We start from the raw sequence: 27,645 nt of genomic DNA, 5'->3' as shown, positions 1-27,645 counted from the left end.
TTGGAGAGGAACTAGGAAGAGCGAAATAAATTCAAGCTGTATTTCTCTACCCATACACTTCTGTTCATAGATGACGAAATATCAAAGAAAAACATTTTTCATTTTCATTTTTTCTGTTTCCTAATTCAAGATTCAGAAATCAGAACTCCATTTTCTGCTAACAATAATCTGTTGTAATAATTGTTTGCACATTTGCAAAAAATTAAAAATTGTTTTGTATGAATACTTGACAAAAAAAAAAAAATTTTCCCATTACCAATTTCTTTTCACGGTCCTGTTTCAATATCAATTTTCAGTAAGTACCGCAACATAGATAATTGTGTCGGTTTTTATACGTATACCTATTGTATAGGTAAGTGTACTTATGTATAGGCCGGGATAGTAAAAATATCGGGTAACGCAACTAGCTACCTAACAGAGGTATGGCATTGCTGGTTCTCCGCGCACATTTTTCAACCAATTGTGAAACTTTTTTGACAACATTTTTTTTTAGTAAGAAATTTTATGCCCAAAAGTTGCTTTAAAAAGTGGGACGGGCTTGCTGCAGGTAGTTCCACATTCAAAAGCACGTCACTCGACTATTTTTCAACAAACCTGAAAAAAATTTTACACGAGGTTGTGCAAACATACCACGTACCTACACTACTTTTTGATTCTCCTCTCTACCTCTTGTGAAACCTGAAATCTGAAAGTGTGGCAATTACTTTTGAAACACCCCCTCATTCTTTTTAGGTAGCTGTGCCATTCATGGTACCCAGGCGACTAGTCCTTAGAATTTAGATAAGTGCCTAATTAACACTAAAGATGAACCATTGTATCATTATTCAAATTATTACGCAAATTACATAGGAATAAACCTTATAGTCTCAATATTTTCTCGATTTATGCTTTTATAAATTCACATTAGGTATATCTGTCTAATTCTATTTGAATGAGGTGAGATTTTATCAAAAAATGACATAAATTACCTATTACAAATTGTCATCTAAGTATGCTCGGTTGTGCTTTCAAAAAATCAAAATCCATAACTTGAGATGAGTTTTAGAACATTCAGGGTAGGATGAATTTTCCATGAGGAAAAAATTTCGCAACTGCCCGTAAGATAATACCTAGCTATTTTTTACTACTTTGAAGAGACGTCGCAGAAAACTCGCAGGTTACACGTTCCAAAAGATAAAAATTTAAAAGGTAATGGATGTAGGTATATCCTTTTTTCATTTTTCAAAAAAAATTGCTACATATTCAATTTCAATGGACTGTATCGAGTATAATAGGAGAAAAAAAATCGATTTCAGCGAATATATTTTTTGAAACAAATTCAACCAACCGTTCCAAAAATTTTGAATAAACGTAAAACCATCTAGGTATACTTATTTGTCACTTTATTTCGCGTTTCAAGGCGAAATTTATTGGCGTGTGTATTTACAAAGGAGAATCAAATTGAATGCATGTTGAATAGGTATGCGCTCAAAATTTAATACCTTTGCTGATGAGCTATCGCAGTTGGAAAATGGTTTCATCACGCCTGAGCAAAAAGCGTATTATGCAGCTCCAGCTCCCAACCACTTCTACATGAACACGACGCCGCTCTACCAAGTAGATATGCAAATTATTCGACATTGCTGTAGTATTTTGAAAGCGTATTTCTATTAAAGGCACCAAATTCAATTAATTGGTTACCAAGAAAGCTTGTATCTTATTGTCATTACATTATTGTGTACCAAGTACCGTTTAAACGTTTACGGGTACCTGCGTATTTGGTACCGAATAGAAAATTAAATATTCAGAGATTTAATTAGTTTGCTATTTTTCGCAGGGAAATTTCTCAATGTCGGCGTGTGAATGGCATAATAGTTTTGCACAAATTGTGATAGATATAGGTACCTGTATAGCGTAATACGAGATGGTTTCCCTTAATACTTATACGCCTATTTTATTTCCTTAATTACTAAATCTTTGGAAATATTTCGTCTGAAAACATAAAAAAATGAATAAATTGAAAGATCGGAGAAACAGAGCTTATGAGCTGACGTTGAGCATACTTTTTTCAGTCATATAAAATTGATAATATTTATGCTTGCAAAGTTACCAATAAGTAAACTTTTTAAAAATTTTATATATTTGTCGAAAAACTGGGTATACCTACATTACAAGCGTACATTGAATTTAAAAAAAAAAACAAGTTGGAAACACAAAAATGAGTTTATGCATCATTTGCGCAAATGCATGAAAATTATGCATCGGTAGCGCAACAAAAGCTGCCGCTATCAATAGGTATACTTTTCTATTCTACTTTACGTAGGAGCTTCCAAACAGTCAGTCACAGAAATGTAGTTGTATGAATATTCTTGCAATTTCTGGCAAAATATCGAAACCATGACAATTTTAGCCAGAGAAAGAGTCTTTTGAAAATTATTGACAAAAATTCATGATTTCATGACAATTTAAAGGGAAAAACGAGAATTTTCCCTAAAAAGCCAGAATTTGACAATTCCACCAAAAGGTAGTAATATTTGAGAATTTTTGAAGGGAGGGAAATTGTATTTTTTGCAATTTTTGTCGAAAAAGCATGTTTTTTAAATTTGTTAGCGAAAAAGTGAGACTTTTAGGCGTTTTTTTTTTGTTTTTAGAAAAAAATTAATCTGAAATTCTTTTTGAAAAAACGACTTTTTGTTAATTTTGAAACAACCAGCATTTTTTACAATTCTTGAAAAAGAGGCAAGGTTAAGTAATTTTTTCGTTAAGCGAAACTTTTATATACTTTTTTGAAATTTTTACCGAAAAAGCCAGATTTTTTGAAATTTTTCGGTAAAAAAACAAGACTTTCTATTTTTGGAAAAAATATATCAATTTATTTACATTTTCAAAGACAACCTACATTAGATAGCTCTGCACTGTTTTTAAAAAACATTTTACTCTTCGCGGCATTCTTTGTTGCGGTAGCGTTGCATAATTTTTATGCATTTGCGCTGATGATGCATAAACTCATTTGCGCTTCCGGCTGGTTTTTTTTTTTTTTTTTTTTTTTCGTAATTTGCGCTTATGATTGAAAGTATAACCAATAGTCAACATTGTAAAGTTACCTTATATGTATTTGTGACGAGTAAATTATAAAAATAAAAAAATGCATACCTACTTGATATAAAAAGCTAAAATGAAGAACACCAGTATTCCCATAAAATACTAGTCAATTAACAATAATAAAAAATACCGATGATGTAACCAATTTTTTATTGCTTATTTTATGCCCAACTTGAGCTCTTTCTTTGTAATTTTTTTTATTATCTTGGCGCACGTCTGGAAATTAGTAGATAGGTAACTGAAGATATTGACCTTCATACGCATCCATAATTAGATCTTTTGTGCGCTGAACTTTGACTTTTAGTGAACTTCTGTCAAATGAACAAATTAAAACTGATCGAGGTTCACGAATGAGTCTTTTTAGCTTGCTTTTTATTAATACGCGTATTGAAGTAGGAAGTTACCCACTGCTAAGTCTTTTATTTTGCGCTGTTAAATTTTTCTGAATATGATGTCATCTGCATTCATTTCTAGATAGCTCAAATTTAATGATACACAGATAAGTAGTAAGTATGAATCTACTTACCTAAGTACATATTAGTAAAATCAATATTTTTTATTATGATCTCAACCCTGATTATCTAACTTTGTAATAAAAAATACATTCAATGTCTCATCATACCTTTTGTAGGTAAGTGTTTTTTAATAACTACACACTACACAAATTGATCCCAATTATTGTTCAAATTAATAATCACGAGTATCGTATATAGCACGTAAACGCTGGTAGCAATAAAATTTGAAAACGTTTTAAACAAAAGTCAATTAATTAAGGAAGAAAACATGCCCTTGAAATTCGTTTCCAGTTTTTTTTTTTTTTTTTTTTGTCAATTAATATCGCAGCAGCATCTTGTATATTGGTTATTTTACTTTTTTATCTCTCAGCATCCTCGGTACCTGAATTATATTATCAACAGACGATCACTTTTAAAAACCTGTTATCTCGAAATTCAGTCGATAAATATTTAGGAAGAATAATAATACTACTCTTTTAACGATTAATTATACCGTAACGTTCGTAAATGTTAGTATAAAATTGAAACCAAAGCCAATCATCTTACTTTTATTTGTATGTACACTACTTGTACAGCAATGCTTAAAATAAAAAGTAAAATTAATCGTCTTAGTAAGCAATTTTATTGCGAGAAAAACAATTTTTTTGGACGCATTTTCTTACAGTAAATGAATTTTAATTTTTGTGTTTGAAAGTTTCGAACTAATCAATAGCCACTTGAGTACAGAGTGTCCAAAAAAAAAAAAAAAAAAAAAACAGTCGTGATGGTAAAAAAATGATGGAAAAAGTTTCCTTTCAATGTGAACAAAAAATTCAATTTCACTTTTTTTGAACAATAATTCTTTATTTTAACCGATAAGGTGTCAAAACTCAAAAATGCTTTTCGACATTTTTGAATTATTGCAAACAACATTTTGCTCCGAAAAACACTGTCAATATACGCCGTTCTTCTGCACCTATGTTTTATGTGATTTTCAAGTCGTTATTCTGAGTGAAATAGAGCAAATGTGCATTTTTCAAAACTTTTTATTTTTTACCCCTACAATTTGTTGTTTTTTAAGTAAAATGGTGCCGATAGTAAGTATTTTTTCATAAACTAACGTAAGAGCATTCTTCAACAAATAAAATTACAATATTAATTTTGAAAAAAAAAATGAAAAACATGAAGGTTACGCCGTTCTTTTCCTGTGGGTACTCCTCAAATCATCTAGTAGGCAATTTGGCATACCTACATATTATTTTGTTAGGTACTTTTTTAGGCGTGTTTAAAACAATTTATTTTTTTTCATTGGTTCTTATTATTATGGTGTTACAAATAAGGAGCGAGTTGTTTTTATCCAATATTATTGGACTCCTTAGTTTGAGTTCATTTATTACCAACTGTTTTAAACTAAAAAAAAAACATTTTTTAAAAAAAGGTTTTCCAAAAAAGGGGGGGTTACAGCTCTGGAGGCGAGATAAGTTGAGGCAGGAATTTCATTATTTTCAACTTTGATCAAATGCAGGTTACAGTAGCAATAATTAGCATAACACTCCCTTGAATGAGCTATATAAACAAGTATATTTTTCATTTTTAAAATTATCAATTTATATATCGAGTATAGAGAGATGAAAATTGTGCTTTACTCACAATTGTGCAATATTTTATGCGTAATTCTTGAATGTGAAGAAATGAAATGTACCAAAATGTATTTCGGGTAGTTTTTTTTTTCTTTTGAAAATGATCCGAACATTTTATTTTTTTATAATGGCCTACAGATTTTTATCCTGCACAGGACACGGAATCGATGAAATACCTACCCACGCATAAGTATGTTCAACTTACCAAAAAAAAAACACACACACACACCCACATTTTTACAGCAAATTCTTTCACGGGTCCATCACCATAAAAATGTCACTTCGCAATATAGTATAATAACGCCGCAATAGAAAAACGTTCTTTTGAAACGCTAGGGACTGTTTAAAGAGAAACTTTCTTTTTTAATTACATACAAACGTAAAACACCAACGATTGCTTTTTATAAAGCAGTTTACTGATGGTTTTTTTCTTTTTCTATTTTTCAAAAGAACCTATTTCTAAAGTAAAAGGTGATTTACCTGCAGTATACAAAAAAGGACCATTATTTCACACTTTGAAAGATACGTTTTCAAAAGTTTTATTATAGTGTCTTCGTCATTGTTTGATTTTGTTGCCTGTTTCGGAAGAATCACAATTTTTAGGTTTCACTGAGTTTTGTATTTGTCACGTACCTACAAGAAATGCCACCACTGTTAAGAATTAACGGTTCTTCACACATTAGTGATTTGGAAAAAATCCCGCGCGCGTTAGAAAACACCTGCGATAGTATTTCTTTTTTTTAATAGTTGCGAAAATAAGCGCCAACCGACGGCCTTCATAATAATGCTGATGAGATGTCGGAATCGTTTTGTAAATACGTATAGGTATACAATACCCTCGTGGTGGTCAGTAAGGTACCTAGAAATAAGAAGGTACCTACATCTTTCATTATGGTAATGTTTTCACATAGCTCTATTAAATACCTAAACTAACTTTTTTAAAAAATGTTTAAAAATGGTTGAACATCTCATTTGAACATCAAGTACCTCAATTGTGTCCACCTATTTTTTTTTTTTTTTTTTTTTTTTTAACCGATATTTTGATAATAGGTACCTGATTATTTTTTTATTTATCGTTAAATGACATTACTTACGTTAATTTTTATTCATCAAACAAAATCCGAAAATTGTGAGTAGGTATAAAATGATGTCAAAGGTGAACTGTTGGAAAAAGTGTTACAATACACTAGCAATAATTATGACATAAGTAATTGGTATGCAATGCTATTTCAAATTAGGTACTTGATAAAAGTTTATGAATTTAAGCTCATAGGAAGTTACTTTTTGTCGAAACAGTTGTAAAACGAGAGAAAGGACTTAGGCCTATTCACTATTCACTTCATGGAGTGCATTCAAGAAAAGACCACCTAGTATAATGACAATGACTCATTGGGTTGAAATGTTACTGAATGAAAATAAGATGTGCGTCAGTTTTTTGAAGTCTTGACCCTGATCGTAGATTTTTGGATTTTTAGCCTTCGATTTCGAAAAAAAAAACACTCATACATCCCAAGATGAGTCTTTAATACTACATAAATGGAGCGGACATTCTAAAAATGATAATTTCGTTTTTCCATCAAATTTTACTGAAATATTCAATAGGTACGTCCATGATTCAATGACCTTTTAGAGATTCCTCTAATCACATCGATACGTTGTGACGACGCAGAGAGGGCAGGGGCACGGTGCAAGCACACCCCATGCAGACTCTTTACAGACTCCGTTCTTTGCTGAAATTTTGAAAAATTTAAATTTTCTGGCATTTCAACCCGAAGGTTAGTAAGTAGCCTATAATTCCGAATAGAAAAATAAAATTAAAAAATAAGTTTCACTCGACACTCGACCACGTGTTTATTTTTTCAACATACATGTACTTACCTAAGTATGTATCAGATTTTTTTAATTTCGAAACGAAAGCACCTTGTGGTCAACATTATAATAAGTAATAGGTATGTAGGTAAGTAATAACGATTTAAAAGGCTTTTTCTGGTAACTTTTTGCAAAGGAAGGCTGAACTGCGGTGAATTTATCTATTGGAATTGAAAAATATTCTACTTGACATAAACCACAAAAAAATATCGTCAAATGCACCAAATTCGAATCATTCTAAAGTACCTAACTAGTAAGTAACTGGTCATAGCTAACTACGTAGTACGTACCTATCTAGTGATTTGTGAAATACTTACGATAAAAAGCGCCCTTCCTAATCCTATATTAGGTACATTACTATTATCCCTTTAATATTGTTTTGTCCCCTTTCCTCTCCACTGCAGAACAAAGGCATTACCCATGATGAGATATCGAAATCATTGTATGACCAATGCTTCGATATTGTACTAAAGTGACTCACTCTCTTTCATTCATTGTGACCAGGGCAGGGCAGGAGGCAGACAAACGATAAGTGCAAGTGCAACAGTGACAGTGTACAAAGATGACGATTGGAAATTGAGTCTAGTGACACGTTGATATTGATACTAATACCTACTAACTTACCACTACTATTGATGCTGTCTTATGTCTTACCATTATTACTCACAATAATTATTTAGTTTTTACTTTTCATTTTCAGTTTTCACGCTTTGCTTTTAGTCTGAGTCTGAATCTAAATAATGCAGCTCGCTCTAACGCATGCATCTCGAAACATCGGGAACGCCGGCTTGAGATTTAACGATGGCGCTTCGTTTCTCTCTCTCGGATGCGTCTATTTGTCTGCAGTATTTCGTTTACTTGGTTAGGTGAATGTATTGCGTGTCGCGTGCGCTCGACGTAGTTATTCATGTGTTTTAAAATCTTTCGTAAGTTTCGAAAAGTTGCATTTATGTACCTATTTTTATTATTCGCGAATCGTTCACGAATTTAATTTGTTTGTATGTCATTTTTAAATCTGTTCGTAGTGTATTTTAAATACTCATGTTTCGTCGGTGTTTTTGTTTTTTAATTTCGGGTTCATGCCGAAAAATAGTGTAATTATTCGTTTGTGTTCCGCAGTTTTACGCTATTAGTGAACGTAAACATTCCCATTAGCTATGGCGGAAAAAGGATTCAAAAATGCACTTTCATTCCTCTACATCTTCATTCCGATGCTACTTCTTTCTAAATCAGGTAAATTGAATTTAACAGTAACAGTGGTTATTATTAAAATGCTCGGTTAAAGGTGTACTCGAGGATGCGTCATGACTTTCTGAGCGCCGGTTACCGGTAGATAGATATAGTCCTTTCTCCTAGCGTGGAGTTACGACTTACGAGTATGCATATCGACGGCGACGCATCATCTTGATCACGAGTTGAGATAACAGTCGTTCGGATTATGGTGTGCTAGGAATTTACGCGCGAAAAATTGGTCAATCGCAATGCTGTTGAATGATGTTTGTCATGGGTGACATATTTTTTATTCCAACTATCATCATATCATGGTGTTTTGCATTTCATGATCCTGTCTTCCTGTTCTTGGTTATTTTGTGTTCTTACTTGAGTATACCTGAAGAGTTTCTTTTCGTACCTATCTTTAAACTCGTGACAGGTGAGTAGTTAGCGGAGGTGACATCAAGAGAGAGATGCACTTCAAGTACCTAAGAATCTATGTATTATCAATTGAAGAACAAACAAGCCAAATTTTGTAATCATTTCTCAAAAATACTTACTATATAATTGCGATTTTTACTTCATCGCTGATGTATGTAATGTACCTTATTATTGTGGTCTACATTCGTATATACGAATACATTATCTAGCATTTTTTCCTTACTTACCCTTTTTTAAATATTGGTTAAACTGCTGTAAAATATACGTAGTTAGGTACGAAGTCGATCCCATAAACCGATACCTAGTCGTTATTTTAGCGCGAGAATAATGCAAATAAATTTGAATTGTTACGTTGAGAGATATTATTGGAATAAATTAAAATTTACATTTTTATACATTTTGCAAAATCGAAGCTACGAAGTTGTAATTTTTACTTCACGGTTACGCAGCAGATAGGAAATTGATCTCATTTGCAATTACAGCGTTGAAATTTTATAGTAAAATCATTTCGATACCTACTTGACTTCGTTTTTCTAAATTCCTCCCTTGAAAATTCGTTCAATAGGTACTTATGCGATATTTTTTCATTCGTGGGTGTAATTTCGTAATTTTTCCAAATTAAAAACTCGGTTACAACTTACAAGTTGAATATCACTGTTGGTAACTGACTAACTAGCTTGTTGGCTTGATGCCGACGATTCACAGAGCATTTTTCCATGTCTTATTTTAATGACCCTTATTCTTTACTATTACGATTTATATGGCTATTAATTTTAAGTTTGTTTCACTTTTTCGTTCAGTTAATTTTATATTCATTTTTTTGTATTGTTCGGTTTTGAATTAAAGGTCAACGATGACCTATCTGAATTTTTCATTTAAAAGTTTTCATAAATAATATACCTACTAGATTATCGGCGAAAGTACGTTTATTTTGAAATTTTCTAATTGTGCGAAAGATCTACTTGAATACACCAACAACACTCCGATTTGAATAAATAACGAAACTGGATCGAAAAATCACGTCCAAAAATCTTCGCGAACAAAATTTTAAGTGTTTGTGAATTTTTGAAAATTTCAAACATTAAAATTTGTAAATTATAGCGAATTTTCATCGAGTGAGTTGATGTTTTTATTCAAATAAAATGAAACAACGTGAATATAATTTTCAGCGTTGCAATTGAAAAACTATCACCGTATTTTAGACCATCCATGCTGGAACCACCAACGAGTTTTCAATGTTCTATAAAAATTTCAAATTTCTCTGGTAGAGTTAAAAATGAAATTTGCCTGCTGCTTATTGTAGGAATCATGACGATCGTTTTAGACAGTTTATCACGACAATCTAAGCATTGTCACCTCATTAGTCAACTCTCGAGTAATTTCCAAAGGAAAATATAAGAATAAAAATAAGGAAAAAAAGACATGTTTAAAAACAGAATCGCTTGTAGGCCATTTTGAAGTCTCCAGTGAGTTTCCAATTTTTTTTCAGAAATTTCAAACTAATCATTTCCATGCACAACGTTACATTCTACAAATATTCGAAAAATTAGAAAATGATTCTAATAATTACTATACAACTTACACTCACGCGTTTCATTGAAATAATATTGAATTTTAGCTGTTGTAAAACGAATAGCAAATAGTACTACATGCAGTTGGTTAAGTGAATCGTGTGGCATATTTGTCAATCATCTATCGGATCTTGATTGAATCCAGCTGGTTGCTTGGTTTCTGCTCTATCGTTTTACGATTTCTATTATAAGAACGCGAGCTGGAAAAATGATGTAGAAATGTCGAAAAACGAACATATGACTGATCTAAAGTCGTTCAAAAAATATCACACCCCTAAAGAGTGTTGAAACTAAATAAACGTGTGGGCTATGCTTACCTTAGGTATGGTATAGTATATGTACGTTCATATTCTTTAGTATAGAGGTTCGTGATTTATAAAAATAAAACGCAACCTTTATTGTAAATATAACAGCTGTAACTTGAACCGTTTTCTCAAATATAACTGTTGGTACGTTTATGATGAACGATGACCAGTCTTAAGGGGTGTTTCTGAACTTTTATGTGCTCTTTGTTTTAAAGGCGGCTGGCGTGCCGCGAGAGGGAGCTAGAAACAAGAAAAATATTCTAGTCAAGATAAGAAAGTGTAGGTGGTAAAATGTGTTGTAAAATTTTACCCTCAACGAATACCTTCTTCAGTCAGAAGCTCGAATGTAGGTATGTGAGAAGGGACATGGACAGGACATGGTACCTAGACCTACTCATGATTGTACAGCCAACATACGTACTAAGTACGCATGCGAATGGATTAGTCCTCTGTATATTTTTATTCAATTCAGTAAGTCTGACTTTTTGAGCTGAAACCGTCCATAAAATATTTTAAACCTATCAATTTTTATTTTTAATCATGAAGTAGTCTTGTAAAAACTCTAAGGAGAATAAGTATCATCTTATAAAATTATGCTGTTTTCAACACAAAACCAAAAAATAATTTGTGTTTTTGTGTTTTTTCTTAAAAATCCCTTCTATTGTATCGTTGTTTGACCATCATAAGGATTTCGTGAAAAGCCAGGAAAGTCCATTGAAAGTCTGAAACTAATTTGTCGAAAGATTCTCATGTAGGTAAACAAGCATTTATAGGTACAATTATTACGCGATGAAACTAATGAAATAAATAAAAATTTGAAATATGAGGGCGACTTTGCGACGTAAATTGATAATAAGGTATTAGATTCAAAGCAGGGTGAAATGAATTATTCAATTGACTGCTTTTTTCGCTTATAGGAAATTCGCTTTGGCGGCTTATTAAGTTTCTTTTTCTTCTCCTTCTCCTCTGCTTTTTTTTTTATACATCCTTTGTCAGACAGTTCTCCGCACGGGCTCTATTCAAGCTCAGGAAAAGCTGGGAAATTAACCCTTTTGGAATGTTTTCTTTAAAGAAATTCTCTCTTTTTTTTATTTTTGTTTTCGAAGTATTTTTTTTTTTTCATTCTGTATTAAGTTTTTCGTTTTTGTACGAGGTGTTTTTTTCTGTTCGATGCGGAAAAAAGTATTAAGCAACTTTTTTTCATCTTTTAAGTAATTTCAGCGTCAAAAACATTCGATATTTAGTGGGCGAAGTTTAAAATTTTTTGGAGCTTTCTCCTGTATTTTTTTTCTCCGAGGTTACAACAACTTTTATAAATTATGAAACTAATTTATTTTATATGATAGAAACAGTTTAGTTAAACGAAGAGGATAAATTAAATTTTTTCGTTTATTTTTCGAACGAATACTTTTAAATGATGGTAGATGACTGAGGTTGTCTGGCAAATATAAAACGATGATCTTGATTTGTTTTTATTGCGAAATATTAGAAGTTTATCTAAAATAATAACAATTTCGATTTTTCTTTCTTGTTTGGTAGGTATTTCAATTAAAAAAATCTTTTGAAAAGTTCGTCTTGCTTTCATTCTTGTGTAAAATTTGTTTATGGAGTTTAATGCCAGCGAACTTATTAACGGGTTATTTTTGATTTCTTCTTTTTTCCGTCCTGTAAAACTATTTAATTTTTAAAAAATGATATATTAGGTATGTACCTATCGAAACAAAATACACGCGGATGTGTATGAAAAAAATGCGCTCATGGCATGATACGAACATACCTAAAACTTATAAGTAGGTATTATGCCATATTTGTTGGAATTTTTGAAAAATTTAAATTTATTTCCTCGTACTGTTACTTTATTAGTGTACCTAACTTCTATATCTGCGTGTAAGGAATTTTTCAAATAAGTCTTTTTTTTAAACGTCGAGATAGGTATAAGTTTTTTTCCCAGTAGCACGTTGATATTGTACATATATACGTACAAGATACCTACGATACTAAAAATGATGTTATAAAAGTGAATAAAACAACTAATATTTTTGAGGCACGGATAAAATATGGCAGACAAATAAGCGTTTCTTTCTCTCTCTCTCGTTTTTTGAACAAAAAATTGAAAAATTGTAATTTGAATTTATGTACCTGCTGTGTTCTATAATAGAATTGAGATTTTGTTTTTGTTATACTCAAACTTACGTGATTCAAATTTATACGTGACGATAGTGAAGGCTAAAAGATGCCGGTTCATTTAAAAGTTGAGGAAAAAACAGCGAATGCTAGGGTAAGGATTTTACTTGACGTACCAACGCTTGCTACAAAAAATACTATTACGATATTGTATTCATGGAAGAGGATGAGCTTGGGGACTGAAAAAAGTTGTTGAATTTAATATAATAGTATGTACACATATATATATTATTCTACATACATACCATGTTTGAAGATGGAGGGTTGGAGGGGAAGTATTATGAGTGAAGTTTTTGAATTTAATAACGTTCAACCTAATAAACAGATTTTAACAAGTCTTATTGTTGCTCAACTTGGGATAGAATCGAACTAAATTTATCACATCCCATCTTCTCACTAATCAAAAAGTCAAAATAGTGGTTGGGATTTTGGTTATAAGGAGTTTTAGAACATGCTGTTTCGATCTATAGGTGGTTTGGTTTCGTTCAAATCGGAAAGTGTAAGTTCGAAAGGTTTCCTTGTAAGGTGAATTATTGCGAAACAGGCAAAAATGATTTGACCCTAAATAAAAGTTTAGCATACTGAAATACTCATTTTTCAATCGGGTGGGTAGAAACTGCAAAGAATTTTGTTTTTAACGAATAGTTTCTCATTTCGGTAAAAGGTTTGTTTTAGAAAATTATGTTCCCACGTAAGAATTTGAAATTAGCTCAAATAAATTCTTTGTAAAAGCGTTTCTTATCATCTTTTGGAAAAATATGCCTATAGTGTATCATTTATAAAAGCTTGTTATTCAGAGTTTTTTTTTAATTATTATTATTTCTTTTATTTTTTTACAATCGTCCAAAACAGGAAGTTCAAAAGAAAAGAGCGAGATTCTTGCGCAATTTAAAATTACCAAGTGCTCTGTAAACAAATTTAATAAATGATATCGACATAACGATTGGTTATTGAATTCTAAGTGAAAAAGGGCACATTCAGTCTTAATGTTGAAATTGACTTCTTTTTATTTATTTATTTATTTATTTTTATTTTTGAATGAAAATAAACGAAGTAATATTCGAATTGCGATTTTCGGTATACGCATGAAGTAGGTAGCTACTAGCTAGGTATGATACCTAACTGTGCGATGTTAAGTATGCATTTATAAAGTGTTCGAATTTATTATTTTTTATTTTTTTGAAGTATGTAGATTTGAAATATTCAATGTTTGTAAACAATTTACGATATAGCTGGGTCGTATTTTCACAAAGTGAACTCCATAAAGTTGGTGCAATGGTATGGTTATAATGGCAAGTTTTCTTTCGAGCTGTGTGCCGTTAATATTTGAACTAGATTCTGGAGGAAATGGAAAGAACAAAAATTGGATATTTAATCTTGTTTAAAATGCGTCTTTTATTTTATTCTCTCGATTACACTAGTTTTGGCGTTGTTTTTATGGCGAACGTGTGCAATGCCAAATATCAGCCTTTAATAAACGATAAAGCTTACCCGACGTTTATTCGTAATAGCAGAGGAATACATATGGAAAAATGTTATCTTTTTCCTGCTATATGGTGTTGGATTATTACGATGTATGAAGATTGGTGCTCGTGCTCACGAATTTCGGCTGAACAAGCGGCACAAACGTAATGGATGTAATTTAGTGAGAACGATAAAGTGTATCAATCTTCGAAAGTAACATTGAACAAATACAAATAATCAACAAAAAAAAACTGTTGTTATTGTTATTGGAAATGGTACGCCAAGTCGAAACGGCAAATTTTCCGCTTACAATTTGATCGTGGCGAGCCGACGAAGGTTTTCCGAAAGTAATTTTGTACGTTTGCGTATTCTATAGGGTGGTTCACAAAATGAGCTTCTCAATCTGACTTTTCACCTATCACCAACCTTCGCAATTACTGGAGCGAGCGAGTGTTGATTTAGAAAAAGTTCACTCAGCAATTGAAAGCAACTTTATTTTTGGAGGAGAAGCTGAATTTTTTCAAGCTCATTTCCTTTGCAGAATGATCACATTTTTAATTCTTAGTTTGTCAATTTTTAAACATTTTTCAATTTTTTTGCAGACTTTTTTGAGTGCATGCCTATTTGTATTATACCTTCTTAAGTACCTATTTTGGCTTTAAATTGGCTAAAAATCAGAATAATACGTATGCGGATTATTTTCTATCAGGAACGAATAAGTTTGATTAGTGGATGGAGTGGAGAAGTGGTCAAAAATAGAGAACTCGTGTTTGTTGTTCAATGGAAAGGTCTAACAGACAAAATTATTAAAAATTTTCACTTCTCAACAATTTTGAGGAAAACCACAACTTTTTAAATGAGTGATACATAATTAAGTATACTTGTATGTATATGTGATGTACGATGGGTGGGCTGTGTAAGTTATGGAATATACCTCACTTATGACGCATCCTATATGCGTATTCGTATTATATTATGTACGTAGCTTTTCTTCTTTATGCACCCTATATTCGTACCTCCTATTCTGTAAACCTGATCTGACATCAGAAATGTACGCTAATGTCGACTTGCTTTTTTCGCACTTGCAAGGTGTCACGATTGTAGAACTGCAAGAGGGCCTAATGGTGAAATTACGACGTTTCTTACACTGCACTGTACACGTATGTAGGTTTGGAAATTGCATTTTACGCTTGAATTACCAAAGGGTCGAGTAGGTAGATATATTTGAACCATATGAAGTTTTTTTTTTATTTTTTGGAAGGTATTTAAGTTGATAAATTGTACTTTTTCACTATAAAATACTGCTTCATTGTCATTGCACGGTTACTGTTTTAAACCAATGCAATGAATAAATTATATTCCCTTCGAATTTCAGGACTTAATAAATAAAGCGAAAAGGAACGATGAACGAAGGAGTTCTGATAATAACCGCTGTTACAAATATGTATAGCAGTGTTACGTTTCTATTTCAGTTTGTAAATTTTCAACTCGAAAATTTTGTTTTGAAATTCATAAAATTAATTATCACAAAATGGGATACTTTTAAGGGAATTGTGAGATTCAACTTGATTTGCATTGAAAGAGAAAGTTTCGTGAAACCTTTACTGTTAATCTTCAACCGTTTAATTCTTTGCTATAAATTTTTGAGAATTTTTGAAAAATGTTCCAAAAATTGAAAAATGAGCTTCGGGTCTTTGCACTCGTCTTCATTGTGGTAGCATAGTAAGTTATCATGTAGGCTATAGGTCTTTTCAAGATAATCATCGTGCATAAATCGAAATCTATAAATCCGTCCAAGTCGACGATGGGTAGAATATAATCTCAATTCATGTGTTGATTTGCGAACTCTCTATAATACATAAACATATCTACTCTGTAGAATTCGCGTTATTCGAATAACGAAATCATTAAATAAAATATTATTAATCGTATATTTACATAATAATGAACGCATTACATATTCGGATATTAATGTGTCGTAAGTAAGAGATAAAGATAAATGCCGTAACGCATCGCAATACAGCTGTGTTGTGTATCGCGGATTGAAATTCTTCAGGATGCGGTCCGTGGTCAACTGAGCTTTCAGTGCTTGAAACGCACTTTTGTGTTCTTGTTCCCATTTGAAATGAACGTTTTTGCGCGTGATATCGTACAACGGTGCTGCGATAGCGCTGTAATTCGGAATGAAACGACGTACAAAATTAACGAAGCCCAGGAAGCTTTCAACTTCGGCCTTGGACGTTGGTGCGGACCATTCCAAGATTTTGGCTCGTTTTTCGTCTGAAACTTGAATTCCACCTGGAACGATGGTGAAACCAACATACTCGATTTTCGTCGCGTAGAAGATGCATTTATCGTAGTTCAGCGTGAGACCATTTTGCTCGAGCAAGTCGATCACTTGATTTACATAACGGAACAGTTCTTCTTCTGAGTTAGCGAATATGAAGATATCGTCGGCTGAATTGATTGCGAAACCAAGAAGCTTCAGAAGTTTGCGCAGGATACTTTGGAAAATACCAGGTGCGCATTTTATTCCAAACATGAGACGTTTTGAACGGAATAAACCTCGATGCGTTATGAACGTTGTAATCACCCTGGACTTAATCTTGAGTAAGATCTGGTAAAATGCACGGCGTAAATCGAGACGGGCGAAACACTTTGCGCTCTTAACAGCGGCGCGAATATCCTCCATCGTTGTGAACGGATAATCTTCAGTGATGATCGCTTTGTTTGCATCACGCATATCGACACAAATACGAATTTTGTCGTTATGGTGTGAAATTACCATATTCGATACCCACGGTGACGGAGTATCTACCGGCTCGATGATGTCGTTTTCCAGCATACTGTCGAGTTCCTCGTCGATTTGATCTCGTAGATTGAGCGGTATGGGTCTAGGTTTCTGTCGATGCGGCGGTACGGACTCGTCGATGGGAATGTCTATTTCAACATCCTTCAGTAAACCAATCCCTTGGAAAACTTTGCGATTCGGTGAAATCGTCGAAGTTACGGCGTTAACGTTGGACTGTGGTATGCGAATCTCCAACACTCCAAGATCAGTCGCTGTTTCTCGAGACAATAACGCTGGTACATTGTCCTGGTCGACGACTACGATTTCGGCCACTAGCGAACGATTACCAACACAAATTTCTGCGGAGAATTTGCCAACTATTGCGAGAGGCTCCGAAGCACCGAATGCAAATAGCTTTTTATTTTCATCGTTACGCACTTGAGACACGACTTTAACGTTGCGACTTTTCAACGAACACCAATCACTTTTCGATATGATGTTTTCATCAGCACCAGAATCTACGGTGAACGCAAACTGAACTCCTCCGACGGCGCAAGGAAGTTCTTTGGCACGAGCTTTACTCGAAACGTGGAACACGTAGTTAACCGTACTAACTTGATTTACCGATTTCTTCCCCGAGGCGGACGAATTTTCGCTTTTTTCATCAGACGACCTTGGCGGTTTCTTTCTATCACGGCGGCGCGATTTATTCTGAGGTTTATCCTCCTTCTGATTCTTCTTTGCGTGACAGACGCTATCGAAATGACCAATTTTATGGCAGAAACGGCATTCTTTTCCCACTGCTGGACAAGAATCATCTTTCGTACGATGTTTGGACGAACCGCAACCATAACAACTGATTTTCGAATCATTCGATCGTGTAGAATTCGACGACGCAATTCTATTTATCGAGTTTACTCCAGGTATGGACGCTGGTGTAGATTTCGGCTCAAACGCTGACAACTGTGACGACACGGTTTCGATTTTCTGAGCAATTTCTTGAATAGCGCCTACTGACAGTACTCTCTTTTCAAGACATTCTTTGCGTATTTCTCCGTTACAACATCCGGCGACGATTTGTTGACAGAGTTGAGCATCTTCGTCAGAGTACTCACATTTCGTCACTTGTCGTCGTAAACGATTAATAAACTGTTCGGTCAGTTCATCCGGACGTTGGATTATTTTACTGAACACATACCTTTCGTAAGTAACGTTGCTTTTAGGAATGAAGTATGCGTCTAAAAGCCTTATGGTCTGTTGATACCAAGTTTCCTCGTCGGATTTCGTTTCGTTACCAGGTATTGCATAATAAATATCTTGCAAATCCATACCACCTAGTGATAACAGGGTAGCTTGCTTCCGTTTATCGTCTGTGTATCCTTTCGAAAGAATATATAGGTCGACAGCTCGCTTCCATCGAATCCATTCCGAGGAAGCTGAAGTTGAGTGGACATCAAACGCTTTGATGTTGGATTGATCCATTTTCGAAAACGGAGTTTTACCACACAACACTGCACTGATAATTACGAAATTACCGGCACTTTAAAACTGTCTTTTTACTTTCACCGACTGCGCCATTGTAGAATTCGCGTTATTCGAATAACGAAATCATTAAATAAAATATTATTAATCGTATATTTACATAATAATGAACGCATTACATATTCGGATATTAATGTGTCGTAAGTAAGAGATAAAGATAAATGCCGTAAACGAGGCGGCTATAACGTTGCAACGTTAATGCAACGTTGTCAGATTTGGTTCATTCGAACCGAACGTGGATACACTACATACTCGTAAATCGTATACGTATTTACTCAGGTATGTATCGAAGATCGAAATAATTCGCCTATACCCAAAATAAAGTGAAAAGCATGATTGAAAAGGAATAACAATGATTGAGTGACAGGTATTCCACGAGTATCCACAATTTTTCTATCGTTCTATCTGGCATTACATTATTCGTTTCACGTGTCATTCTCACAAAAAGAAAAAAATAACGTTTTGCGAGCTTGGGAACACTTTTTAGCAATGTTGGTGCGTGTAATTTTTTTGCTCAACATTGTTCAGTTTCCTATTTTATATGTTCTGGGGTAAAGTAGGTAGAATGCTTAAAAACTTTGTTTACCTTTGTTTTTCAAAAAAGAATTTTTGAAAAAATTTCAAATTTTTGGCAGATAGGTGATTTGAGGGCAGAGTTTTTATCTAAAGTACATTATACTTGTATGATAATACTCACAGAAATTTCATCTATCGGATTACATATTCTGGCATTCCATTTAATTGATTTTTGTTTAAAAAAACCGATACCTTGTACCAATAAACCGGGGTAACTTTGTCCCGTGCGGGGTAACTTTGATCCGCAACGTTTTTCAACACTTAGGGCCCCCTAGGTGACGTAATTATGAACCTACCACGGTCACCGGGTGCTCGTTGGAAAGAGAAATGTCCAGGCTATCAGAATATGTGTAGATCTTTGATGTTTGTGTATCATCAGTTGACGTTTTTGTGTTTTGAAAAAATGTGAGGGTTTCTTCTCAATTTTTTGATTTTACAAAAACCTCCGGGTAAATCAAGGTAGAAAATAGTTTTGGATCTGTTGACTGTACCTACCGTGCAGTAATAAGTGTAAGTAACCCTAATTCTCATACAACATTTTTTTTTATCACACCGCGCCGCCACAGTAACGAGTCAAAAAAAGCGGGGTAACATTGATCACGACTTTTTGAAAACCAAAAATTGACAAAAGCGTGGCAAAAAGAAAAAGAGAAGGAAAAATCGCCGCAAAACCAACCCCCTCCGCTCCAAAAATCGATAAAATCGCGGAAAAAAGAAAAGCAGAAAAAAACCGCAGCAAATTTCGATAATTTTCGATTTTTCCTGTTTTTCTGGATTTTTTCATTTTTTTTAAAACTCGAATTTCATTTTTTGTAGATTTTTGTCATTGATTTTGAAAAATTAATGGTAAATTATGCATCGTGTACTTATTTGTCTATATCTAAGTTACCTCAGGTGGTTATTTCATTTTTTTGACTGATTTGTTCCAGTGCTAATACGTCATAAAAAAAAGCTGTCAAAGTTACCCCGTTTTTAAAAATTTTTTGGCAAATTTTCAAAAAATTCCCACGTCTGACCACTTTGGGCTACAGAACTCGTTCCACCGTCAAAATGTAGAGGAAAGATGGGACTTTCAGAAAAAATTTTTTAAAAAAATCCAACTCGAATTTTAGTGGATGAAAACCATAAAAAAACAAAAAAAACATGGGTTTTTTGATCAAAGTTACCCCGGTTTATTGGTATTCAAAATTGAATTTTCTAGTGAACCGCGAATTTCTCGAAATCAGTATATTACCTATGTATTATCTGTAACTTTCTTCAATTTTCAAGGTAAGCCATTTTGTTGTGAATAATCTTTTGTCGATCTTCAAATGATACTCTGCGCAAACTGAATTCTATTGAAGAGAAAATATACTTATCAACCAAAACAGCCTTCAAAAACGAACGTGTTTTCCAGCCCCGTACAAAAAAAATTAAAGGCTGTTAGTGGACAATTACGTCACGTTTTGGTTATAAAAAGTTCGTCCGTTATTCTGCGAATCACGTTAGATAAAGCGAGTTTTCCTAACAAAATGTTGCTTCTTCGTTTCATCGAAAGAAAAAAAAGTCTAAAGCTCTTGGAAATTAATTGGAAATTATTACATACTAACGGAACCTTTTATAATATCAACAGTTAGCTCACGCCAGGTGAACATCATCCATACGAAGGCTTCTCAAATTACAAACAGAAAAATCACCAAACAAGAACTAACATAATATAACGTTTACGTTAAAGGATCGTGTCACGTGTACAGGCGTTTGTGTGTGATGTTTTTTTTTGTTACCTACTTTCATTTTCTTTTCATTCTTTTCCCCGTTTTTTTTTTCAATACTTGGTCATTTTTGAACTTTGATATTTGTCCCCGATGTCATTTGCAGTGATTAAAAGTTGTATATACGTAGTGTTATTACGTAATATTTTTTTTATGAGGGTGTGAAAATGGGTACGGTGGCCCTCCATACTTCAATATTAGTCCATCGTTTATCTGCATAGGAACCTTATTATATTTGTGGATTCTCGAGTTTATTTTGAAGATAAGCCGGGTGGAAAATTCCTCGCTGATATTTTACGCCAATTTTTCATATTTCATTTCCCTCGAACCATTTAAATCCAACAATGAAAAAAATGGCTTTTCTTTAAACCCTCTTGAACTTTAAAACTGCGAAGTGGTGAATGAGGCGGAAAAACTTTTGTGTCGTGAGAAAAAGAAACGTTCAGCTTCCGTTCTGTTTGTCTTGTTATAAGACACGACCCTATAATTATTTATGATGAAATTTGTCGCAAATTTATTCCGTCTATTTTTCGCACATTTACCCAACTTTCGGCGTACATTTACCATACGAAAAGGGAAACGAGCTACATTTCAGCCTTATGCGTTTGTTTTTGTTCATCTTCATATGGTTTTGTCAGCTCATGTGTCGTTATTCGTGTACTGTACGAGTACATTTACTGCACAGCCGACAATTTTGAGATATCAATCATATCGTCGACAACGGTAACCGGTTGCAAGCAAATTTCGTAAAAATTCCGAGTGGTTTGTGTGTTTTCATCCTGGCGGGTTGCGGTATTTGTTTGTCGAGTATTATTTCCTACTTGAAAAAGTTTTTCGAACGAGGGAGTACTTCTTGTTCGTTTGTATTCACATGTACGCGTATACTTTACTTATACTTACATTTTAAACGTCTAATCATTTCTTCTCATATTCCTTCACACCAGATGCGATCAACAGCGTAAAAAAGAAAACTTTAAAGTGATTTAAAAACATGTGTGTTTTTAAACGGCAATTTCGATAAATGTAAGACGTCTTCGAATGTACTTGAAGAACGTATGGCTTTATTCTTTCTCTATATGTAATTAATAAAAAACCTTCTCCATATGATTTTTTTTCTATTTAACTTTGTCTTTCCTTTGATAACGATCGTTAGAAAGACTTCATGTTGTTGAAGATTTCCGAAAACGCATTTCTATGACCTATTCATATTTCGAAAGCAAAAATGTCGTGGTTTTTAGCCAGTGTGTTGTAATGAGCTTTGAAAAACCAGCTTTACCTGCGTGTTCTTAACAATAAACGTACCTACTCGATTCCAGACTCGTCGACATTAGAGCCACAAACAGCGAAACTTGAGACGTATAGGTGCCTAAACCTATGTACAATTTACAAATAATAATATCCTAGTAGCAGTTAAGAGTTAGGCGCGAATGAGAAATTTAATGGCTACACTGCTTAGGACTGAGAAAACGGCTGCTTGCACTTGAAGTTATGAGAAATATGTTTCAACCATGAACCAACTGCGGACTTGGCTGAAAAAATGAAAGCGTTGACCAATAGGATAAAGTCCAATGTTTAGTTACTGTGTAAACAATCGAATTGGCCAAATTTTTAATTCTGGGTTTTGATTATTTCTTTCATTATAGGTACACATTCTTCAGTAAAATGTGTGATAAGTATGTTGTAACAAGAAATTTTATAATAATAATGTTTTATATTACTCGAGCAATCTATGTGAAACATTCCATGTAGTCGAAGACTGGGAAACATTGAAGGAGGGAGAGGCTGGAAATTGAATTTTGTTTTCAAAAATCATGCAGTGAAATTCTGGTTTGCGATAAGTAGGTACGTCTACCCAATACGCTAGGTTAGAATTCGGTTTTATTAATATACTAGAACTTCACCTACACCTCATGATTCAAAGCTACCTGCAGAAAGAGATCGTTGGCTCAATTCCGTTTGAAAATTTGAATATCTACCTCGGCAAATTCTGATTCGGACTAATAATTGGTTTTTGCGTCCATTTTTAGATTCAACAGATGAATTTGATGGCGAAATTTTCAAATTGTGTGGTTCTTACTTATTTTGAGATAGTTGAAAAAAATTCTCTATCGATGCAAAAATTTTAAAGTCACAACTGATCACTACCTTTTGGAGGTAAGTCGCATTTTTCTTTAAATGTTGAAAATTTACCTTCGTTGGCCAAAAATTTTACTTTTTGTTTTCTTTGTGGTCTTCATCGGCTGAGGCGCCCGAAGAATTAACGCAATTTCGCTGTGAAAATTTTATTGTTTTATTGCTCTAGTAAGTACCTACATCTTCGAGAATTTTTTTCGGAATGAAAATGGCACATGTTCGCAGTCAGTTTGCCACCCTGACTCGACCGTGTGCTCTTATTGAAAGCATAGCGGCTTGTGCCGCGATTATGTACCTATCTAACATAGCACGTGATCGAAAAAAAGACGTAAATTTGATACTTATTTAATCGATAAGTGTCGAGTTGATGTTTATTACCGAAGAAAGTTTTTTATATTATGTTTTTTTTTTCCTTCTTTGCCCAGAAATAACAGCTTGCCGTATTTTGTTACCGGATTTTCATTATATAGATCTTCAAGTTTTGAGGCAGGTGTTTTTGTTGAAATAGCTGGGTGCCCGCTTCCATATAATATGGACATGCGGGCCGAAAAGATTCATCGACGAGTTTCTTTACCTTAAAACTGTATATGGTAATTGAAAATTTTCGCTAAGAAAATGATTAAAAATACAATTAAATTCATACGCAGGCTGTAGTACAGGTGCTGTTCCTATATTAAAACATCCAATTACTTAATGTTCAACCGCATCCATTCCCTTTCCAGGGTTAAAATTGGAATCTACTTACATTATGTTGTTTTGAAGGTTGTAATACGAATGAATATTACGTAGGATTATCTCCAACCATTTTCAGTATACCTATGATGTTATGTAGCGGTTTATCGGATAAAAAATTGCTTTACCGGTTAGATATTGACAAATAGCTCGCATGTGTTTCAACATGATTTCATGAAGGGAAATTGAAGCGAAAATTTGCCGATATTATTTTCACAAAATGTTTGTGCCGTTTCCTATTTGTATTGTTGTCGTGGTACGGAAAAAAATCGACAACAAATTGGATTATTTTGCTATTATTTTTCTGTGTTGTAAGTTTACGTAAGTATAGGTATTAAAGTAAGTGAGAAATAATATCACCGAGTACCTACCTGCCTATCTATCTGCTATATTGAAATATTCGACTTACTATTGTTTCGAGTAATCCCTTATCAACGAGTTCGCTTCTTTTTTTGGTGGTTTGAGCAAAAAATTTTTAAATACCTACTCGAGTATCTGTTCGAATTGGTTGGTGCAGTTAAGAGGGAGTACTTTTTAAAAAAATTATCAACGCTGCGTACACATCAAGTTTGTCTCTATCTCTTGAATTGTTTTTTTCCTTCGGGTTGTGTACGATATGTTGAAAAATTATTCAATTGTAATTTCGTGTTTCGCAGCGTTATTATTCGGTAACGATTATTGACACTTCCGGTTACTACGTTTGTGTGTAAGAAATATAGAGTCTCGAGGAAAATAATAAGTACGTGAAAGTTCAGTCAGAACTGAGTATTGGATGATAATGGACGAGGAGAAGGTGACGGTAAAGGGTAAGTATACATATCTAGTTTAAATATCACATTTGATATACATATAGGTAGGTACGTATTCGCATATGCGAATTTCATAAAAGTCTAATTACGAAATTGTTCTTTCTATTCGTATGTAGTATGTACCTATTTCGTTGGCAAATATGCGCTCGCGAATCGACCGTATATACTTGATGTACATATCCATATGAATAAAAAACTGAAAAATTCACGTTTAAAAGATCTAATGGAGTATTATTTGATTTGGAAAAAAGCGTACCGTACTTCGGTAGATATTCGCGCATTATACTTTTTTACAGTTCACTGATTGCGAAAAATCATATTGTTAAAAGATTCTTTTATGTGTTTCGGGGTATCATATGTTACTATCTTCGGGAACGTTATAACTCCATAAGTCGTTATAAAAGGAAATAAAAAAGAAGAAATTCTCGCAGACAGGAAGAGAGATTGGAAAATTTTGACGCTAGGATGTTTTTTCAACGTGATGACAGACGAATGGCATTTTTCTCGCTTTATTTTTATTTCTTTTTTTCTTGCGTTTTTCCTCCTCAAGTTTTACGCCTTACGTAAGGAAGAAAAAAACGCTGATGTTCTCACTCTAAAAATACATCGTGGGGTGTTTTTTTCTCTCCCTCGTGCGAAGAAAGCGCCTGTTTGTGAAATTTTCGACAGCGTGTAATTATTATTCTATATTGTCGACGATGTGATTCTCGCTTTTCACCGATCGAAAATCATGTCAAGTTTAATTTCACTTTTCATCAGACGACACGAGATATTTTATCGATGATGCTAATACAGAGAGGTAATTTAATTATTGCAACTTTTGTAAATTAAAATGCCAATTATGTAGGTACCCGTGTCAAAATCAAGAAGTTTTCGTCGAGGTTTTCCACCAAATGTTAGACCGTGATTTTCCAAATTTAAACGAGTCTCGTGAAGTTGGTAATGTTTGTTTTCGAGCTTACGTTAAAATCGTTCGTCTGGAAAAAATAATTCGCTTTAGCTAGAATTTTTGAGAATTTCAAGTTGGAAGGAAAGGAAGAATGCAGCGTTGTGAATTTTTCAAAAATGTGATTAAGTTTCTTCCCTGTCCACAGCGATAAAAAGATCTATACTTATATATGTAGAGATGACCCTTATTGAGATCATTTCGAAAATGTTTTGAGTCCTCGTTGTAAGATAATTACGAGAAAATTATTGTACAATTTTATTTTGATCCCTGCGAATTTTCGGCGGGGGGAGGGGTATCCAAATTTGAACAATGTTGATTTAATTTTGTCTGCTTGCCTTTTTCAGTTTCCTTCGATGTCGAATCTTCGGTTCAGGCTTACAATTGAATTACATCTACCTAGTGCAATAATACCCGCGTATGAGTGAAATGATTACCACGGGAACAACAATATAATAAATCGTATGCAATATTAAAGATAAGAATTGTGTAAAAGTAGTAATGGAGAACCATTTTATTGATATATTACATCTTTTTTAATATATCGTTTTTGTACGAATATTTTCCGTTTTACGCCCGATATGATGATAGCTTCTTTTGCGTGAAATTGATTTCATCGTTTCTTATACACATTACACATACTATATACGTGCGTTCATCGCTGTGTCTTTTTTTCGAGCTCTGTCTTGTTGTTGGTTTCACGTTGTTCAAATTTATATGTAATATATAAACTTGGATGTATAAATTCGCGAGAAATCGTTTACAACAACATTTCTCTTTGGGAAGATACAATTCAAAAGTTTCCACTTTTCGATGTTTTCTGGAGGGTGTTCTTTTTTCGCGAGAGTTTATTGAAAAACAGAACTTTGGTTTATTTCGATTTCAACGCGCATGGTTTCGGTTCCTTTTTCAACAAACGATATGTGTGCTGAAGCTGTGTAAAAGGAAGTGTTTTCTCGCGTGTAATTTAATTTCTGCAAATTTTCAATTTATTAAGTGATTTCGTCTATTGAAGTTGTGAATTTTTCACAACTTGCAGCTCCGCATTAACTTTTGCGTCAACGAATGTGCTACGTACCCCAAGTATAATAAAGCGTTGTTCAGATAGCTTTTGTAGCAGTTTTCTAATTTCCTACATTTGTTTAAATAGGCGTTCCTGCTGCGGCGTCTAGACTACATTTTTCCGTTGCATTGGTTTAACATAAGAAATACATTTTTTTGCAGATACCTACATATGCCGCGTATTTTTTTATGGGATATCATTCAATTTGCATTTTTCGTTAGTATTTTTCATGAATATTCGAAGAAAATTATCTTGGACGGCAAATTTCCTGCAAATAATTAAGGGGTGAATATCAAATAAGGATACGAGTGACATTTTAAAAAATTAATCTTAAAAATATTCAATTCCAGTATTGAAAAAATAACGCACCTTTTAGTTTAGTGTCGTTTTAGTTATATAGTGTCTTTATTTTTTCCAAGTAATTTTTCTATTCTGTATTCCTACTTTGTTTCAGTTATTTTGAATTCAAAGGAGAAATTTCTTGATTCTCTTGTTTGTTACTTCGTTTATTTCTTTTAGCCAAAGTTGAAGTTTTTCCCATTTAGACATTTTCCCGGGGTAAACCTTTCCTGGTGACCGAGTTAAAAATTACATTTACATTGATGCAACAGCTCTTGAATTTACAATGACCGATTGCAAAGTAAAACTTTATTGACCTAACAATTGTATGTTATATTAGACATATTGTATGTAGTTACTGTAGACGTATGCACGCGTAGGTGAGGTACATACTTTATTCAACATACCTACTGAGACTTATCGAATGATCATATCCGATGATAATTCTAACAAGAGTAACGAAAATGAGATAAAATAAACCAGCACTACCTATCTGGTGCATATACGAGAGGAAGAGGATAACATTATAGACATTGCTGGTTGCTGGATAGTTGGGGTGGTTGTTTTTCTTTTTTTCGAAATCGAAAGTTATCCAATGGAACGAGGGACCGATGTCTATGAGTTGTGTGTTACTTCACTTTCGCATCTCACTGCTCCTGCAGTCTTTCCCATCGCCCGCTAATCCTAAGTAGGTAAGTATGA

At 33.5% G+C, this 27,645-nt stretch overlaps 1 protein-coding gene across 2 annotated transcripts in view; it reads left to right on the top strand.

The window, feature by feature from the left end:
- Positions 1-7,919: 7,919 nt before the first annotated feature.
- Positions 7,920-27,645, top strand: part of LOC135831775 (nephrin-like) — a 195,717-nt gene continuing 175,991 nt past the window's right edge. For both annotated transcript variants that reach the window (XM_065344524.1, XM_065344522.1), the window contains exon 1: positions 7,920-8,317. In XM_065344524.1, coding sequence (XP_065200596.1) covers positions 8,242-8,317 — 76 coding nt within the window. In that variant the 5' untranslated portion in view covers positions 7,920-8,241. The remainder of the gene's footprint in view (positions 8,318-27,645) is intronic.

The sequence above is a fragment of the Planococcus citri genome, chromosome 1 (genome assembly GCF_950023065.1).
Source record: "Planococcus citri chromosome 1, ihPlaCitr1.1, whole genome shotgun sequence".
NCBI classification, from domain to species: domain Eukaryota; kingdom Metazoa; phylum Arthropoda; class Insecta; order Hemiptera; family Pseudococcidae; genus Planococcus; species Planococcus citri.
The sequence above is the reverse complement of the archived record's forward strand: the minus strand, read 5'-3'. Positions and strand labels throughout refer to the sequence as shown.